At 43.9% G+C, this 19739-nt stretch overlaps 3 protein-coding genes across 3 annotated transcripts in view; 2 read left to right on the top strand and 1 right to left on the bottom strand.

Moving 5' to 3' along the window:
- The window catches only part of LOC121554210 (coiled-coil domain-containing protein 171), a 96605-nt gene extending 90100 nt beyond the window's left edge, over positions 1-6505 (bottom strand). Inside the window, exons 1-3 of the mRNA XM_045211793.1 lie at positions 6438-6505; positions 5737-5956; positions 5307-5484 (exon numbers count right to left, since the gene is read on the bottom strand). Coding sequence (XP_045067728.1) covers positions 5307-5484; positions 5737-5894 — 336 coding nt within the window. The 5' untranslated portion in view covers positions 5895-5956; positions 6438-6505. The remainder of the gene's footprint in view (positions 1-5306; positions 5485-5736; positions 5957-6437) is intronic.
- A 6102-nt stretch (positions 6506-12607) lies between these two features.
- On the top strand, positions 12608-15321 carry LOC121554209 (PC4 and SFRS1-interacting protein). Its single transcript, XM_041867687.2, has 6 exons — positions 12608-12691; positions 13430-13491; positions 13721-13856; positions 14724-14798; positions 14883-15080; positions 15244-15321. Exons 1-6 carry the CDS (start codon positions 12608-12610, stop codon positions 15319-15321), a joined length of 633 nt encoding a protein of 210 aa, XP_041723621.2.
- A 665-nt stretch (positions 15322-15986) lies between these two features.
- The window catches only part of LOC121554614 (PC4 and SFRS1-interacting protein), a 9825-nt gene continuing 6072 nt past the window's right edge, over positions 15987-19739 (top strand). The window contains exons 1-3 of the mRNA XM_041868260.2: positions 15987-16230; positions 17854-17951; positions 18170-19171. Coding sequence (XP_041724194.2) covers positions 16066-16230; positions 17854-17951; positions 18170-19171 — 1265 coding nt within the window. The 5' untranslated portion in view covers positions 15987-16065. The remainder of the gene's footprint in view (positions 16231-17853; positions 17952-18169; positions 19172-19739) is intronic.

Genomic DNA, 19739 nt, shown 5'->3' with positions numbered 1-19739 from the left:
GATGAAACAAAAATAGAACTGTTTGGCCATAATGACCATCGTTATGTTAGGAGGAAAAAGGGGGTTGCTTGCAAGCCGAAGGACACCATCCCAACCGTGAAGCACAGGGGTGGCAGCATCATGCTGTGGGGGTGCTTTGCTGCAGGAGGGACTGGTGCACTTCACAAAATAGATGGCATCATGAGGAAGGACAATTATGTGGATATATTGAAGCAACATCTCAAGACATCAGTCAGGAAGTTAAAGCTTGGTCGCAAATGGGTCTTCCAAATGGACAATGACCCCAAGCATACTTCCAAAGTTGTGGAAAAATGGCTTAAGGACAACAAAGTCAAGGTATTGGAGTGGCCATCACAAAGCCCTGACCTCAATCCAATAGAAAATGAGTGGGCAGAACTGAAAAGGCGTGTGCGAGCAAGGAAGCCTACAAACCTGACTCAGTTACACCAGCTCTGTCAGAAGGAATGGGCCAAAATTCACCCAACTTATTGTGGGAAGCTTGTGGAAGGCTACCCGAAACGTTTGACCCAAGTTAAACAATTTAAAGGCAATGCTACCAAATACTAATTGAGTGTATGTAAACTTCTGACCCACTGGGAATGTGATTAAAGAAATAAAAGCTGAAATAAATCATTCTCTCTACTATTATTCTGACATTTCACATTCTTAAAATAAAGTGGTGATCATAACATAATTTTTACCAGGATAAAATGTCAGGAATTGTGAAAAACTGACTTTAAATGCATTTGGCTAAGGTGTATGTAAACTTCCGACTTCAATTGTACGTGAGAATGCTATTCATTGACTACAGCTCAGCGTTCAACACCATAGTGCCCTCAAAGCTCATCACTAAGCTAAGGACCCTGGGACTAAACACCTCCCTCTGCAACTGGACCTTGGACTTCCTGACGGGCCGCCCCCAGGTGGTAAGGGTAGGTAACAACACATCTGCCACGCTGATCCTCAACACGAGGGCCCCTCAGGGGTGCGTGCTCAGTCCCCTCCTGTACTCCCTGTTCACCCATGACTGCATGGCCAGGCACGACTCCAACACCATCATTAAGTTTGCCGATGACACAACAGTGGTAGGCCTGATCACCGACAACGATGAGACAGCCTATAGGGAGGAGGTCAGAGACCTGGCCATGTGGTGCCAGGATAACAACCTCTCCCTCAACATGACCAAGACATAAGGAGATGATTGTGGACTACAGGTAAAAAAAGAGGACTGAGCACGCCCCCATTCTCATCGACGGGGCTGTAGTGGAACAGGTTGAGAGCTTCAAGTTCCTTGGTGTCCACATCACCAACAAACTATCATGGTCCAAACACACCAAGACAGTTGTGAAGAGGGCACGACAAAGCCTATTCCCCCTCAGGAGACTGAAAATATTTGGCATGGGTCCACAGATCCTCAAAAAGTTCTACAGCTGCACCATCGAGAGCATCCTGACTGGTTGCATCACCGCCTGGTATGGCAACTGCTCGGCCTCCGACCGCAAGGCACTACAGAGGGTAGTGCGTACGGCCCAGTACATCACTGGGGCCAAGCTTCCTGCCATCCAGGATCTCTATAGCAGGCGGTGTCAAATTTGATTTGATTTGATTTAATCAAATGGCTATCCAGACTATTTGCATTGCCCCCCCCCTTTACGCTGCTGCTACTCTCTGTTTATTATCTATGCATAGTCACTTTAATAACTCTACCTACATGTACATATTACCTCAATTACCTCGACTAACCGGTGCCCCCGCACATTGACTCGGTACCGGCACCCCCTGTATATACAGTGGCATGCAAAAGTATTCACCCCCCTTGGCATTTTTCCTATTTTGTTGCCTTACAACCTGGAATTAAAATTGATTTTTTGAGGGGTTTGTATCATTTTATTTACACAACATGCCTACCACTTTGAAGATGCAAAATGTTTTTTTCTTATGAAACAAACAAGAAATAAGACAAAAAAACAGAAATCTTCGCTTCATTGAATGGGGCTCCGTTGTTTCATCGTGTTCAAAGGAGCCGTTTGAGATTGAAACACGATAACATTTCAAAAGAAGGCAAATAATTAGTAGGAAAACCTTTAAGGAGAGACAAAAGCTAGCTAGTTATAGAATATTGTGTTGTAGGACAGACCGGCCATTCAACTCGCCGTAGTTGATATCGTTTCCACGGTAACATATATTTACATGACGTGATGAAAGGTTGAAACTCAGCTAGATGGGATAGCCAGCTGCAGCCATCACCAAGCTATGCTAGCTAGCTGCTGTCAGCTTGGCTAAACACAAGGTCAGCGCAGGCTTTAGCCTACACATAGAACTGAATGAGCTGACCATCTAGAGATGGGCGAGTCAGTAAGGAGGGGAGAAGTCCTCAACTTCAAAACTCTGTTCTCTCCGTAGCAAAGCTAGCTTAGCTTACCTCGCTGTACTCACTACTGCCCTTGTTCGTTGTGATTGAATTGGACACACCTACTCATTCAAGGGTTTTTCCTTTACTTTTACTATTTTCTACATTGTAGAATAATAGTGAAGACATCAAAACTATGAAATAACACATATGGAATCATGTAGTAACCAAAATAAGTGTTAAACAAATCCAAATATATTTTATATTTGAGATTCTTCAAATAGCCACCCTTTGCTTTGATGACAGTTTTGCACAGTGTTGGCATTCTCTCAACCAGCTTCATGAGGAATGCTTTTCCAACAGTCTTTTAGGAGTTCCCACATATGCTGAGCACTTGTTGGCTGCTTTTCCTTCACTCTGCTGTCCGACTCATCTCAAACGGGTTGAGGTTGGGTGATTGTGGAGGCCAGGTCATCTGATGCGGCACTCCATCACTCTCCTTGGTCAAATAGCCCTTACACAGCCTGTAGGTGTGTTGGTTCATTGTCCTGTTGAAAAACAAATGATAGGGATGGCGAATCGCTGCAGAATGCTGTGGTAGCCATGTTGGTTAAGTGTGCCTTGAATTCTAAATAAATCACAGTCAGTGTCACCAGCAAAGCACCCCCACACCATAACACCACCTCCTCCATGCTTTACGGTGGGAACTACACATGCAGAGATCATCCGTTCACCCACACCGCGTCTCACAAAGACATGGCTGTTGGAACCAAAAATCTCTAATTTGGACTCATCAGACCAAAGGACAGATTTCCACCGGTCTAATGTCCATTGCTCATGTTTCTTGGCTCAAGCATGTCTCTTCTTCTTATTGGTGTCCTTTAGTAGTGGTTTCTTTGCAGCAATTCGACCATGAAGGCCTGATTCACACAGTCTCCTCTGAACAGTTGTGTTGGGATGTGTCTGTTACTTGAACTCTATGAAGCATTTATTTGGGCTGCAATCTGAGGTGCAGTTAACTCTAATGAACTTATCCTCTGCAGCAGAGGTAACTCTGGGTCTTCCTTTCCTGTGGCGGTCCTCATGAGAGCCAGTTTCATCATAGCGCTTGATTGTTTTTGCGATTGCACTTGAAGAAACTTACAAAGTTCTTGAAATGTTCCATATTGACTGACCTTCATGTCTTAAAGTAATGCTTATTGAGCTGTTCTTGCCATAATATGGACTTGGTCTTTTACCAAATAGGGCTATCTTCTGTATAGCCCCCCTACCTTGTCACAACACAACTGATTGGATCCAACGCATTCCATAAATTAACTTTTAAGAAGGCACACCTGTTAATTGAAATGCATTCCAGGTGACTACCTCATGAAACTGGTTGAGAGAATGCCAAGAGTGTGTAAAGCAAGGGTGGCTGTCACGTCTCCTCCCGTTGCGCCCCTCCGGCGCTCTGATTTGCCGGTCTACTGAGCCACCGGTCTGAGCGCACCACCTCGGCAACACCGGAATGAAAACCCAACGCACCCTAATCACCTCCAGCGCACCTCATCATCTCATCACCACCCCTATATATCCCTGGACTGTTCAGGGTTGTGTTGTGTGTGATTGTTAGTGTCTTGTCATGTACTCGCTCTTTGTTGTTCTCTTGCTCAGTGTTAAGTAAACCTTTACATTGTTGATGTCTGCGTCTGCGTCTTGCCTCTTCGTATCCTCAGTCCTCGTCACAGTGGCTACTTTGAAGAATCTCAAATATATAATATATTTTGATTTGTTTAAGACCTTTTTGGTTACTACATGATTCCATATGTGTTATTTCATAGTTGTGATGTCTTCACTATTATTCCACAATGTAGAAAATAGTAAAAATAGAGAAAAACCCTGGAATGAGTAGGTGTTCTAAAACGTTTGACTGGTAGTGTATATAGCAGTGGAATTGTGTTATGCTAGTGTAGTTATTATACAGTAGTATTGATATTGTATTGTGTTATTATACAGTAGTATTGATATTGTATTGTGTTATTATACAGTAGTATTGATATTGTATTGTGTTATAAAAGTGTAGTTATTATACAGTAGTATTGATATTGTGTTATAAAAGTGTAGTTATTATACAGTAGTATTGATATTGTATTGTGTTATAAAATTGTAGTTATTATACAGTAGTATTGATATTGTATGGCATTATGATAGTGAAGTTTGAAAAAGTATGAACAGTATGAAAAATGTATGCACTCACTAACTGTAAGTCGCTCTGGATAAGAGCGTCTGCTAAATGAAAAAAATGAAAAAAGTTTATACAGTAGTATTGATATTGTATTGTGTTGTAAAAGCGTAGTTATTATACAGTAGTATTGCATTGTGTTATAAAAGTGTAGTTATTATACAGTAGTATTGATATTGTATTGTGTTACAAAAGTGTAGTTATTATACAGTAGTATTGATATTGTATTGTGTTATTATACAGTAGTATTGATATTGTATTGTGTTATTATACAGTAGTGTTGATATTGTATTTTGTTATAAAAGTGTAATTAGTATACAGTAGTATTGATATTGTATTGTGTTATAAAAATGTAGTTATTATACAGTAGTATTGATATTGTATTGTGTTATAAAAATGTAGTTACTATACAGTAGTATTGATATTGTATTGTGTTATAAAAATGTAGTTATTATACAGTAGTATTGATATTGTATTGTGTTATAAAAATGTAGTTACTATACAGTAGTATTGATATTGTATTGTGTTATAAAAATGTAGTTACTATACAGTAGTATTGATATTGTATTGTGTTATAAAAATGTAGTTATTATACAGTAGTATTGATATTGTATTGTGTTATAAAAGTGTAGTTACTATACAGTAGTATTGATATTGTATTGTGTTATAAAAGTGTAGTTATTATACAGTAGTATTGTGTTTTGAGTTACAAAAGTGAGGGTAGGTCTACAGTACCTGTTCATTGTGTTTGGCGGTTAGTTCCAGCTTGTCTCTCTCCAGCTGGTTGATCCTCCATCGTAGATCCTCGGGGCCCCGCGGTCCCAGTCTAACACCCCCCAGCCCGTCCCCCTCCTCTTCCCTGGAGCGCTGTTGCTGACGCTCAGCCTGCAGAGCACAGATTATCTCCTTCAGTCTGAAACACAGAGAAATTAGTTATAAAAAGTTAGAATTGTGTGTAAACATCTAGGTTATTCGCATGCATCCATAACTATACCTACATTTAAATATCTATTGATTTAGACAACAGTACAATGTGTTGGCTTTTTACACAACTACTGTTTATCTGTGTCTTTAAACATCTATTGATTATCTATTAATAACTATTATATCTACATTTAAACATATTTTGGCTTCTTAGACCATTTTAAAAGACGTTCCTATATACCTATTGATCTCATCCTCGCAGCTCTTGGCTGCAGTAGCCGCTGGTCGGGGGTGAGAGGCCCCCAGGGAGGGCTTGGACTGCACACTGTCCTTCCGTCTGGGCCGGTCATGATGCCGAGGACGCTCCGAGGTGACTGCCGCTGGTCCTTCCGTTGGCATAATGCCAGGTCAGAGAGGATACTCTGTCCAGATCTTTTTGATTCTAGTCTGTCTGTTGTCCCCTGCGAGTGTATTACACAACCAATAATGCAAATATTTGGTTAGCTAAAAGCCTATTTGTAACCTTGGAAACACAATCATGTTTTGTTTACCTTTCATGTTTTATTTACCTTAACCCTAACCCTAAAGGCGATGAGCTAAGATAGCCAGTTACTACCAGTTAACTAGATAGGTCACACTGGTATAAGAATATCTAGCTAGCTAATATTGGATAGCTTCTTCTCTAGCTTGACAGTAAACCAGCAGATAGTTTGTTTGCTAGCCAGAGACTCTTGAGATAGCTGAGGTAGGTTGCTTAGCTAACGTTGCCTTGCCAGCACGACCGCTTTGCCCAAAACAAGAGGTTCGCTGTCGAAGCGGTCAAATAAGTACATTTTGGACAACAAATGTAAGAACTTCTGAAATAACAATAATGTTTTATACTTTATACAACTCGGTAGCGATCAAGTTACGACAGTTTAGTACGTTTAAATAGGAACTTACAGATGTTTGTCTCAATATCCGTTTGAATGTGACGCCATCTTTGCCGTTTGTGTTCGTACGTCACTTCCCTCTCCATTCTAGCCCTTCGATTGGCCGAACAGGCCTCTGACGCGTTTAAGGGGTGGGGGGGTGGGGGGGTGTAAACAACAAAATGTTTATGAAGTTTTATTTTTATTTATTTATTATCTGTTTATTTTTGTTTATTTGCTTTATTTGTTTCATAAGAAGAAAATATATGCGTAGTGATGTCCTATGTTTATTTGTTATTGTGTTGTAATTTAAAATTGAATTAAAAAATAATAATTATGAAGGGGGAATCGAGACATGGACGAGTAAAGCAAAGACAGTACAGATTTAGAAACTCTGTGAGTAAAGTTTCGTTTAATCTCCAGCTCTGGCTAAAAAGTTCAACTGGTATGCATTAGTTTTATATTTAACGTTATGTCCTGGCCTTTAAAAAACGGACACAACCTTTTCATACTGCGAGGCTTGTCCCCCCCGCCTTGCCCTCGTGGTACGGCAGCCATAACGGCTAGAAGGAATCCATGTCAAATTAACGTGAGCTTTGACATTTCGTAGTAGGTTAGGAAAATTTACGCAGCCGGTTAGGATCATTAACTTAGCAGGTTAGGATAATTAGGTTACGTTTGGGAAAAGGGTTAGGGTTAGGTGAAACGCAATAAACAACAACTTTTGACGTTAATTTGACAAAAGCTGGATCCCGTCTAGCCCTGACCCAGTTCAGCCGAGGGCGGGAGTGAGACCTATGTGAAGCTAGCCACATAAGGATGATTGAAGTATGCCCCCAGTGCAATTTTGAAGTCTTAATACATACATCTACAGATTTGTACTGTTTTGTGTCAAACTAACTAATTATTGTCGTTTTTAAAAATGTATATAACAACATTCCAAACTTGTTTAACATTATCTAGTGAAAATGTGTCATGATTACACTATTTGTATCCGTTTGAATCGCTTTCAATTGGATACTTTTATTTTGAAGGCGGCCCGCAAATTTCACTATTGCGGCTAATTCGTTATGGTGTCTAGCTTCACACAGGTTCGAGTCCAGCTGCGAGATACAACCTCTCCTTTACAGTTCGTGTCCAGTTGTTTTCTGGTAAGAATTTTAACAATACCCATGCATTTTTTTTACTAGACAACCTAGCTGCAGTGTATTATTGTGGCAACGTTAGCAATTTAATAACTGAGAAAAGATGCAACGGTGTTCCGTTTTCAATGAGACCTCGACTCGACTTGCTAGCTGCTGCTAGCCTCTTTGTAAACATTTAACGTTAGCTAGCTATCTAAGCAAAAAAAAATACGCGAAAGAATCAAGCACATTGTGAGCTCCTAACTAATAAACTTGACAGTCTACGAGGGTGTAATATGAAGGCTGCCACTTAAACATGAAATTGATTGACCATTAAATGTTATCATTGCACTACTTCCAGTTCTTCTCGCTAGCTGGTGAGTGAAGGAAGGGCGGCTGGTGGATCGCCTTCTCACTTTCTGACAATGGCTCCCAAACCTCCCATACTCTTGAGTGTCAATGAGTACGGTTAGTCAGATTTAATATAATAGTTCGTTCACGTTCACATGCTTTGCAATAACGATTTACCTAGTAATCCTGTTTAAATGGACAGTTGGACACATCTAAAAATCAGGCCACTTGATGGGACTTTTGATCATTGCAGAAAATCGCCAATCAAAATAAACGTTCTACCGAAGTGACTGTTATTTTTTTAGAAGTCTATTTGATGTTGAGTTAGGACAAAAATATAAACGTTGGTCCCATGTTTCATGAGCTGACATAAAAGATCCCAGAAATGTTCCATCCCTGTTAGTGAGCATTTCTGAGACCAGCCACCAAGACAGCCGATAAAACTGTGGGTTTTGCACAAACCAAATAATTTCTAAACCAACTGTCAGAAACCGTCTCAGGGAAGCTCATCTGCGTGCTCGTCGTCCTCACCAGGGTCTTGTGTGACAGTGTATATGGCGTTGTGTTAACGGTGAGGATAGGTGGGTGCCGAAGGACCCTGCCTCCCGCTAGCTAGCAAGGACTCTGGGTAAATGGCTACGACAGGTTGTCATCTTTTTTTATTTTGTTTATTTAACTAGGCAAGTCAGTTAAGAACAAATTCTTATTTTCAATGACGGCCAATTGTACGCCGTCCTGTGGGACTCCAGCCAATCACAGCCGGAATGTGACACCGCCTGGAATCGAACCAGGGTCTGTAGTGACGCCGCTAGCACTGAGATTAAATTTTTAGTCATTTAGCAGACGCTCTCATCCAGAGCGACTTACAGGAGCAATTAGGGTTAAGTGCCTTGCTCAAGGGCACATCGACAGATTTTTCACCTAGTCGGCTCGGGGATTAGAACCAGCGACCTTTCGGTTACTGGCACAACGCTCTTAACTACTAAGCTGCGCCACTTGGGAGCCCACTGATACTATATGTAGTATGTATCTACCGAAATCATTTCCTCACAGATATATTTTGATAAATGGCTACGACAGGTTGTCATCTATCCACTGATCTATGTAGTATACCAAAGTTCATTGTGGTTTGTCTGTTCGAAGAGGGCCAACAGTACCGCGGTTATTGTCCCAGTTCCATTGATTTCTATACAATATTGATGTGATTCATTTTGCGCGCGCTATTAATTTCACTAGAACAAGCTAATCATTTCCAGTCTTGAGTGACTGCTTGTAAATATTGGTGTGCGTGTGCAGTTTTCGATGGTGCTAATTTATCAAAATAGAAGTAATCTGAACACAATATGGCTGACCCCATTTAGTCGATTGTTTGGTTGATAGGCTGTTGGTTGACCGATAATTTATTTTTGTAGAGCAGAGGCAAATATATATTTAACAATGTTATGGCACACAAGGTACCTGTCTGATTCACGCCCGTCTCAGTGGACTAATCCATTGTCCGTCTCAGTGGACTAATCCATTGTCCGTCTCAGTGGACTAATCCATTGTCCGTCTCAGTGGACTAATCCATTGTCTGTCTCAGTGGACTAATCCATTGTCCGTCTCAGTGGACTAATCCATTGTCCGTCTCAGTGGACTAATCCATTGTCCGTCTCTGTGGACTAATCCATTGTCCGTCTCAGTGGACTAATCCATTGTCCGTCTCAGTGGACTAATCCATTGCCCGTCTCAGTGGACTAATCCATTGTCCGTCTCTGTGGACTAATCCATTGTCCGTCTCTGTGGACTAATCCATTGCCCGTCTCTGTGGACGAATCCATTGCCCGTCTCTGTGGACGAATCCATTGCCCGTCTCTGTGGACGAATCCATTGCCCGTCTCTGTGGACGAATCCATTGCCCGTCTCTGTGGACGAATCCATTGTGGAGGCACACTAGTATCATCAGTAGTATACCGTTAATTCCCATAATTTTGAATCTACAATGTTTGGTTACAATAATTTCTGTTAATGCATTCAATTTATTATTATTGTTGTTATTATTGTTATTATTACAGTCTTACTGTTGTCATTGTAGGAGTGGACACATTGTCTCCCGAGTGGCGCAGTGGTCTAAGGCACTGCATCGCAGTGCTAGCTGTGCCACTAGAGATCCTGGTTCGAATCCAGGCTCTGTCGTAGCTGGCCGTGACCGGGAGACCATGGGGCGGCGCACAATTGGCCCAGCGTCGTCCAGGGTAGGGGAGGGAATGGCCAGCAGGGGATGTAGCTCAGTTGGTAGAGCATGGCGTTTGCAACGCCAGGGTTGTGGGTTCGATTCCCACGGGGGGCCAGTATGGAAAAAAAAAAAAAAAAAAAAAAAATGAATGCACTCACTAACTGTAAGTCGCTCTGGATAAGAGCGTCTGCTAAATGACTAAAATGTAAATGTAATTGTTTGCGGAGTGCACCATCTAGGCTACACTTGTGAGGAAAAGTTTGGTTTATTTCATTCCATTTACGAGTTTTGTTTGGAGCGCTCCTGTCAATCTTGAGTAAGGACACGCACCTGATTACTCATATAACTAGGCCTAGGCTACCTGGCCTGCCAAATGTAGGCTTATAAATGTGCCCATTTGGGGATCTGATACTATTTATGATTGTCTTAACTCACCATCACTGTGGAGCTTCTCAAAGTAATATTTTCCTCGCCTCAAAAAGCAGGCCAGGTCTGTTTTTACATCCATGTAGAATGACAATAGTTCCTCACCATAGCCTATTTGAAAAATATTTTCAGCTCTCTCCCTTTCGATAACCACTCAGCATTAAAGGGGGAAAACATGTCATGCTCTGATCTGGTGGAAAAGTCATAAAATAGTCCTACCTGATTACTTCTTATCCCTTGTGCAAATAGCCTCCAGCTGTGTCTGTCTGTCTGGAGCTCACTGACAGGAAACTCTGAGGGCCCAGAATATTTGATACAATGTTGCAAGTTTTCTAGCACAAGCCTTGGGCTGGACCAAGTTGATAGTTGATACAATGTTTCAAGTTTGTTGGGCTGGACCCAGTTGATAGTTGATACAATGTTTCAAGTTTGTTGGGCTGGACCCAGTTGATAGTTGATACAATGTTTCAAGTTTGTTGGGCTGGACCCAGTTGATAGTTGATACAATGTTTCAAGTTTGTTGGGCTGGACCCAGTTGATAGTTGATACAATGTTTCAAGTTTGTTGGGCTGGCCCCAGTTGATAGTTGATACAATGTTTCAAGTTCGTTGGGCTGGACCCAGTTGATAGTTGATACAACGTTGCAAGTTCGTTGCAGACAGGCCATGCGTAGCCAATGTGATTTATAGGATATTTGTTTTTATCAGGATATTTTCTACCTGCGGGCTGCAATGTTTTTATTTGTTGGTTTATGTAAGCTATTTTTACATATTGGCAATGGCAATAAAAGTTACTTTTAGATTTGTATCGTTTTCATTTAGATATAATTTTTATTAACCACATGACATTGATTTTGAGATATGAAGATTATATTATAAAATTAAATGTTCCACGAAAATGTGCATATGAAAATCATAACTGGCACGCAGATCGGTAGAAATGGTACGGTAACTTGGCACTCCAAATGGAAAAGGTTGCAGACTGCTGGTGTAGCCTATTACCGGCTGCTTCAGGAGCATAATGGCAGAATCTGTGAAGACGAGCAGCGGGCAGTGGGAGGAGGAGGGTCGGGAACAGTCCCCCCCCACCCCCCTTTCTGGTTAGGCTATATTGATCTCTGGCTCACTCTTCAGTCATTTGTCTTTAATTTTTAATCACAACGCTTAAAGCATCAGACAAGCTCAGTAGCCTACATATAGTGGATTTTATTAAAACACATAAATGATGAAGCCTACATGCAGTATAGTCTATATCTGGAAAAATACACGGGAAAAAAAATTCACCCGATTGATTGGTTGGAAGAACAAATGACTCTCGGTCGACAAAGATCTATATTTTCTGTCGGGAATATTTTTTATATACAGCCCATTTATTTATTTATTTATATATATTTATATAGCCCTAGAACACAAGTGTGACGTGTGTGTGTGTGTGTGTGTAGGGAGTAACTTTTATGTATTGGTCTATAAAAAAAATATCACAACATTGATTATGAATTTGGACATTTAAAACCAGTGTTATGACACTCTGACATAAATCACAAAGCCATGACAACAGGAAGCAGCAACAGTATCAATTTCAATGTATGTTTTAGGAATATAAATGGTCCTTTTTAACAGGATTCTACTTTATCAGGTAAAAACTACTGAATGAGCCCAAACAAACGTCCTGTGATTTGATTTCGATGATATGAAATGGTGAAAATATGTCTGACCTGGCTACTCTGTTAACGTCTTTACATGGCATGGTCTCTCTATTTACCATTTCACTTCCTGTTGAAGGCTGACTTAGCTAGCCTGGGTTCTGATAGGGTTCCACAGTTGAACTAAGCTCATGAGAAAGTTTTATATTCTTCAAGAATCAATGGATTTATATCATTAATTAATGTAAAAATTGATGTAGCAACTGAAGATTGCCCCTTTTTTAAAAATGATGCCTTGTTTTGCAAACCAACTCTCTCCTCCAACCACCTCTCCTCTACTGGTATTTAGCAATGTGTCTGTCTTGTAAGCTGATCTCTCTACGGGAACATAATGTCCCTCCTCTCCTCTCCCCAGTATGAGAAGGAGTTGGTGTTGAAGCAGGATGCCAGGCAAGGCAGCAGACAGGTTCCAGCTTGGGGACTTGGTCTTCGCCAAGATGAGGGGCTTCCCCCACTGGCCGGCCAGGGTGAGTCTGACTGTCTGGTGATGCACTATGTAGTGTGCCAATGTAGTTGACAACCTTTTATGTTTTTACCCCAATGTTTCTCCCCCAATTTCGTGATATCCAATTGCCAGTTACGATTTTGTCTCATCACTGCAACTCCCCAACGGTTTCGGGAGAGGCGACGGTCGAGACAAGCAAACAGTAGTATCGGTGTTAATCCTACAGATAGCCAGCCAATAGTATCGGTGTTAATCCTACAGATAGCCGGCCAATAGTATCGGTGTTAATCCTACAGATAGCCAATAGTATCGGTGTTAATCCTACAGATAGCCAGCCAATAGTATCGGTGTTAATCCTACAGATAGCCAGCCAATAGTATCGGTGTTAATCCTACAGATAGCCAGCCAATAGTATCGGTGTTAATCCTACAGATAGCCAGCCAATAGTATCGGTGTTAATCCTACAGATAGCCAGCCAATAGTATCGGTGTTAATCCTACAGATAGCCAGCCAATAGTATCGGTGTTAATCCTACAGATAGCCAGCCAATAGTATCGGTGTTAATCCTACAGATAGCCAGCCAATAGTATCGGTGTTAATCCTACAGATAGCCAATAGTATCGGTGTTAATCCTACAGATAGCCAATAGTATCGGTGTTAATCCTACAGATAGCCAATAGTATCGGTGTTAATCCTACAGATAGCCAATAGTATCGGTGTTAATCCTACAGATAGCCAATAGTGTCTGTTACTGTTGCAGATCGCTAAGGGCGAGGGCTCTAAGAAGAAGGTTCCAGTGTTCTTCTTTGGAACCCACCAGACGTAAGTAGAAGAGGGTGAATATACTGATACGGTTTATAGAACGGGAAGATGTTTTATAGTTGCTACTTGACGCTAGTAGTCTCCAATTGGTAAGGCGTCATTAGTCTTCACTGACTGTAAGTCACTCTAGATGAGAGCGTCTGATAAATGACCAAAATGTGAATTTGATGATGCTTGGTTTTTTGTCAATCTGTTCTTGTTTGTGGACTAAGTCTTCTGTCGTCCCCAGAGCGTTCATACCCCCTGAAAATATAGTGCCCTACGTCGGGAACAAGGGCAGATATGGAAAAGGAGTGCGCATCAGAGGCTTCACAGAGGGCATGTGGGAGATAGAGAACTCTCCCAGAGTAGGCAGCAAACCCAAGGTAAGGAGGACACACTCTCTCTCCCTCTCTGTCTCTCTCTCTCTCTCTCTGTCTCTCTCTCTCTCTCTCTCTCTCTCTCTCTCTCTGTCTCTGTCTCTCTCTCTCTCTCTCGCTCTCTCTCTCTCTCTCTCTGTCTCTGTCTCTGTCTCTCTCTGTCTCGGTTCCTCTCTCTCTCTCTGTCTCTCTCTCTCTCTCTCTCTCTCTCTCTCTCTCTCTCTCTCTCTCTCTCTCTCTCTGTCTCTGTCTCTGTCTCTGTCTCTCTCTGTCTCGGTCTCTCTCTCTCTCTCTGTCTCTCTCTCTCTCTCTCTCTCTCTCTCTCTCTCTCTCTCTCTCTCTCTCTCTCTCTCTCCCTCTCTCTCTCTCTCTCTCTCTCTCTCTCTACCTCTCGCGCTCTCGCTCTCGCCTCTCTCTGTCTCTCTGTCTCTCGCGTCTCTCTCTCTCTCTCTCTCTCTCTCTCTCTCTCTCTCTCTCTCTCTCTCTCTCTCTCTCTCTCTCTCTCTCTCTGTCTCTGTCTCTGTCTCTGTCTCTGTCTCTGTCTCTCTCTGTCTCTCTCTGTCTCGGTCTCTCTCTCTCTGTCTCTCTCTCTCTCTCTCTCTCTCTCTCTCTCTCTCCCTCTCTCTCTCCTCTCTCTCTCTCTCTCTCTCTCTCTACCTCTCGCTCTCGCTCTCGCTCTCTCGCGCTCTCTCTCTGTCTCTCTGTCTCTCGCGCTCTCTCTCTGTCTCTCTCTCTGTCTCTGTCTCTCTGTCTCTCTCTCTCTCTCTCTCCCTCTCTCACACAGACACACTCTCTCTGACAGACACACCTCCATGTAGTGAGTTGTAATCCCTCTTGTTCTCAGCTCAGTCCCTGTTTCTCTGTCTGAAACAGGTGGGTGCTACCCCAGTCAAAAAGGAGCAAGCAGAGAACAAGCCAGACCAGACCAAGACATCTGCACCAGTCCGAGTCAGTCAACTGTCCAGCTCTGATACAGACAGTAGCTATATAACAGTAGAAAATCATTTGTCTGTTTTTGACTTCAACTTACAGATGGCCACCGCCCCGAAACAGGCCCCGAAACAGGCCCCGAAAACACAAGCGAAGACTAACAAGACAGTGGCAGTGACGGCCCCGGGAAACAGGGCGGCCCCGGGAAACAGGGCGGCCCCGGGAAACAAAAAACCATCTGCCGACGGCCAACCGGAAGCTGACACGCCGACCAACACAAGAGCTGAGAAAAGGAAAAAGGTGTGGAGGGAAAGTACATTTATGTCTGAAATATAGAAGTATGAAGGATTTTTAACTGCTGATGTATAAAGGGCTTTATAAATCAATTTTAAAGACCAATAACCTCTGCTATGCTAATAAATGTCATTAGATTGAGTCATTGATTGGAATGCGCTCTCCCCAGTATGAGCCTGTCCAGGGGCAGAAGACGGCCCCAGCCAGTCCAGCTGTAAGCCCACCCGGTAAAGAACATCACCGCTAGCTCTCAGCCATTTTGTATCAATCATATCAATGTGGTGACATGGGACAGTGATTCTAAAAATGTCCGCCCCCCTGTTCTGGTCTCCACAGCCAGCAAGAAGACAAGATCGGCTGAGGAGAAAAGCTCCTCCACTCCAAAGGGCGAGAGAGAGGAGCAGAGTAGAGGGATGAAGAGGAAAAGGGAGGATGAAGGAGAGAAAGAGGAGAGCAGGAAGACCAAGGAAGTTTGTGTTGAAGAAGGAAAGACCGAAGTCAGTAAGACGAGTGAGCTGGAAAGTTTAGAAAGAGAAAAAGAAGTAATCCACAAGGAAGAGGTTAAGAAAGAGGGGAACGAGGAGGAGGAGGGGGTACCAGTGAAGGGAAGGAAAGAGGGGAAGGAGGAGGAGGGGGGTACCAGTGAAGGGAAGGAAGGAGGGGAACGAGGAGGAGGAGGGGGGTACCAGTGAAGGGAAGGAAGGAGGGGAACGAGGAGGAGGAGGGGGGAAGGGGGTACCAGTGAAGGGAAGGAAGGAGGGGAACGAGGAGGAGGAGGGGGAGGGGGTACCAGTGAAGGGAAGGAAAGAGGGGAACAAGGAGGAGGAGGGGGTACCAGTGAAGGGAAGGAAAGAGGGGAACGAGGAGGAGGGGGGTACCAGTGAAGGGAAGGAAAGAGGGGAAGGAGGAGGAGGAGGAGGAGGAGGAGGGGGTACCAGTGAAGGGAAGGAAAGTAGAGAGCACCAAGAAAAAGGAGTGTCCACCTGAGCCGATGAAGAGAGAAGAGGATAATGATGTGAAGGTGACCAATACTGTCACAGAGAACAGTCCTGGTCCGGATGAGGAGGTGACCAATACTGTCACAGAGAACAGTCCTGGTCAGGATGAGGAGGTGACCAATACTGTCACAGAGAACAGTCCTGGTCAGGATGAGGAGGTGAGTTCACACTTACAGGTCTAAATCTCATCCCTGTAGTGGTGTCACCATACTAGAATATTGACAGCAACAGCAGGTTTAGTTTCCCAATACTCGATACAGTCACGACATTAGACCGGGAAACGATACCACGGCAAAAAAAAGAAGGCGTATGAACCAAAGTCCCAGAATGCCCCTTGATCCAGACAGATAAACTTAGCTACGGCTCTCTTCAATCGTTGGGCGTCTTGAGTTCAATATCATGACGCTAGATATTTTTTACATCTACATTTTTCAGAAACAGCCATGTATACATTAATTAATCAATTATATAATCAATCAATTATACACTGAACCAAAATATGAACTCAACATGTAAAGGGTTCGAAATAAAAGATCCCAAAAATGTCCATACGCACAAAAAGCTTTCTCTCAAATATTGTGCACAAATTTGTTTACATAATAATATAAATAATATGCCATTTAGCAGACGCTTTTATCCAAAGCGACTTACAGTCATGTGTGCATACATTTTTACGTATGGGTGGTCCCGGGGATCGAACCCACTACCCTGGCGTTACGAGCGCCATGCTCTACCAATTGAGCTACAGAGGACCACATCCCTGTTAGTGAGCATTTCTCCTTTGCCAAGATAATCCATCCACCTGACAGGTGTGGCATATCAAGAAGATGATTAACCAGACTCCCAGTGCAGGCTAGCAGTGAGTTAGTGGAGCAGGGTGGGGAGCTAACATGATGCAGACCAGACTCCCAGTGCAGGCTAGCAGGCAGGGTGGGGAGCCAACATGATGCAGACCAGACTCCCAGTGCAGGCTAGCAGGCAGGGTGGGGAGCCAACACGATGCAGACCAGACTCCCAGTGCAGGCTAGCAGGCAGGGTGGGGAGCCAACATGATGCAGACCAGACTCCCAGTGCAGGCTAGCAGTGAGTTAGTGGAGCAGGCAGGGTGGGGAGCTAACATGATGCAGACCAGACTCCCAGTGCAGGCTAGCAGGCAGGGTGGGGAGCCAACATGATGCAGACCAGACTCCCAGTGCAGGCTAGCAGGCAGGGTGGGGAGCCAACATGATGCAGACCAGACTCCCAGTGCAGGCTAGCAGGCAGGGTGGGGAGCCAACATGATGCAGACCAGACTCCCAGTGCAGGCTAGCAGGCAGGGTGGGGAGCTAACATGATGCAGACCAGACTCCCAGTGCAGGCTAGCAGGCAGGGTGGGGAGCCAACACGATGCAGACCAGACTCCCAGTGCAGGCTAGCAGGCAGGGTGGGCTATACTAAGAGACAGGCTTGATCTGCGAGACCCATTTGACAGAAGTACCGAACCGTTTTTCATTCTCTGGTATCGAAGTACAGAAGTTTGGGAATACCGTGCAACACTAGTTCCCTATATATCCCTACTTTCAAATCTAAAATACAGTAGAATAGAATACAGTATATACATATGAGATGAGTAAAGCGGTATGTAAACATTATTAAAGTGACCAGTGATTCTATGTCTACTTTTGACCAGAGGGTGCCATTTGAAATGCAGACCACGCCTACTGTCCAATACTAGTGGTGATGTAATATCCTGTTAGTGAAGTCTCATCCTGTCCGTGTTGTGTGTGTGTGTGTGCGCGCAGCGTCGACGTCGTCTCGCGGCCAGGAGAGCGAGTGTCCTGAAGTCTCTACAAGGACTCCTCACTGCAGGGAAGGGCCTGAGGAGACAGAGCCTCACACCGTGAGTACACACCTCACACACACACACACACACTGCCACAACATCGCTCTGTGAGTACACACCTCACACACACACACTGCCACAACATCGCTCTGTGAGTACACACCTCACACACACACACTGCCACAACATCGCTCTGTGAGTACACACCTCACACACTATTGAGAGCACATACACACTACTCTGAAATAATCCACTTTGTTTTTGTCTTTTATCAGGAGAGATGGAGGGAAGAGGGTGGAGGGAGGGAAGTCAGGGGGTCAGAAAAGGGACAGAAAAGCAGAGGGCAAGAAAACGGATAAGAAGGTGGAAAGTACGAAAAGTACGAAAAAATCGGAAGGTAAAAAAACTGAACGTAAGAAACCAGAAGAGAAGAAAGTAGAAAAGAAATCAGATTTAACCAGAGTGGGGGCTAAGAAATCAGGTTTAACCAGACTGGGGGCTAAGAAATCAGATTTAACCAGAGTGGGGGCTAAGAAATCAGATTTAACCAGAGTGGGGGCTAAGAAATCAGATTTAACCATAGTGGGGGCTAAGAAATCAGATTTAACCAGAGTGGGGGCTAAGAAATCAGAATTAACCATAGTGGGGGCTAAGAAATCAGATTTAACCAGAGTGGGGGCTAAGAAATCAGATTTAACCAGAGTGGGGGCTAAGAAATCAGATTTAACCAGAGTGGGGGTTAAGAAATCAGATTTAACCAGAGTGGGGCCTAAGAAATCAGATTTAACCAGAGTGGGGCCTAAGAAATCAGATTTAACCAGAGTGGGGCCTAAGAAATCAGATTTAACCAGAGTGGGGCCTAAGAAATCAGATTTAACCAGAGTGGGGGCTAAGAAATCAGATTTAACCAGAGTGGGGCCTAAGAAATCAGAAGCCAAGAAAGTGGAGCCTGATAGTTCACCTGCAGCAGAGACACCACAGGAGGAGACTGATAGTTCACCTGCAGCAGAGACACCACAGGAGGAGCCTGATAGTTCACCTCCAGTAGAGACACCACAGGAGGAGCCTGATAGTTCACCTCCAGTAGAGACACCACAGGAGGAGTCTGATAGTTCACCTCCAGTAGAGACACCACAGGAGGAGTCTGATAGTTCACCTCCAGTAGAGACACCACAGGAGGAGTCTGATAGTTCACCTCCAGTAGAGACACCACAGGAGGAGTCTGATAGTTCACCTCCAGTAGAGACACCACAGGAGGAGGAGCCTAAATCACCTCAGTGAGTACATGAACGAATAACCTGTCTGTCTTTCTGTCTGCCTGTGTCTCCTGTACCTGCCTGTCTGTCTCTCCTGTACCTGTCTGTCTCTCCTGTACCTGTCTGTCTCTCTCCTGTACCTGTCTGTCTGTCTCCTGTACCTCTCTCTCCTGTACCTGTCTGTCTCTCCTGTACCTGTCTGTCTCTCCAGTACCTGTCTGTCTCTCCAGTACCTGTCTGTCACTCTCCAGTACCTGTCTGTCACTCTCCTGTACCTGTCTGTCTCTCCAGTACCTGTCTGTCACTCTCCTGTACCTGTCTGTCTGTCTCCTGTACCTGTCTCTCCTGTACCTGTCTGTCTCTCTCCTGTACCTGTCTGTCTTTCTGTCTGCCTGTGTCTCCTGTACCTGTCTCTCTCCTGTACCTGTCTGTCTCCTGTACCTGTCTGTCTCCTGTACCTGTCTGTCTCCTGTACCTGTCTGTCTCCTGTACCTGTCTGTCTCCTGTACCTGTCTGTCTCCTGTACCTGTCTCTCTCCTGTACCTGTCTGTCTCTCCAGTACCTGTCTGTCCCTCTCCTGTACCTGTCT

The sequence above is a fragment of the Coregonus clupeaformis genome, chromosome 39 (assembly GCF_020615455.1).
Source record: "Coregonus clupeaformis isolate EN_2021a chromosome 39, ASM2061545v1, whole genome shotgun sequence".
In the NCBI taxonomy this organism is placed as follows: domain Eukaryota; kingdom Metazoa; phylum Chordata; class Actinopteri; order Salmoniformes; family Salmonidae; genus Coregonus; species Coregonus clupeaformis.
The sequence above is the reverse complement of the archived record's forward strand: the minus strand, read 5'-3'. Positions and strand labels throughout refer to the sequence as shown.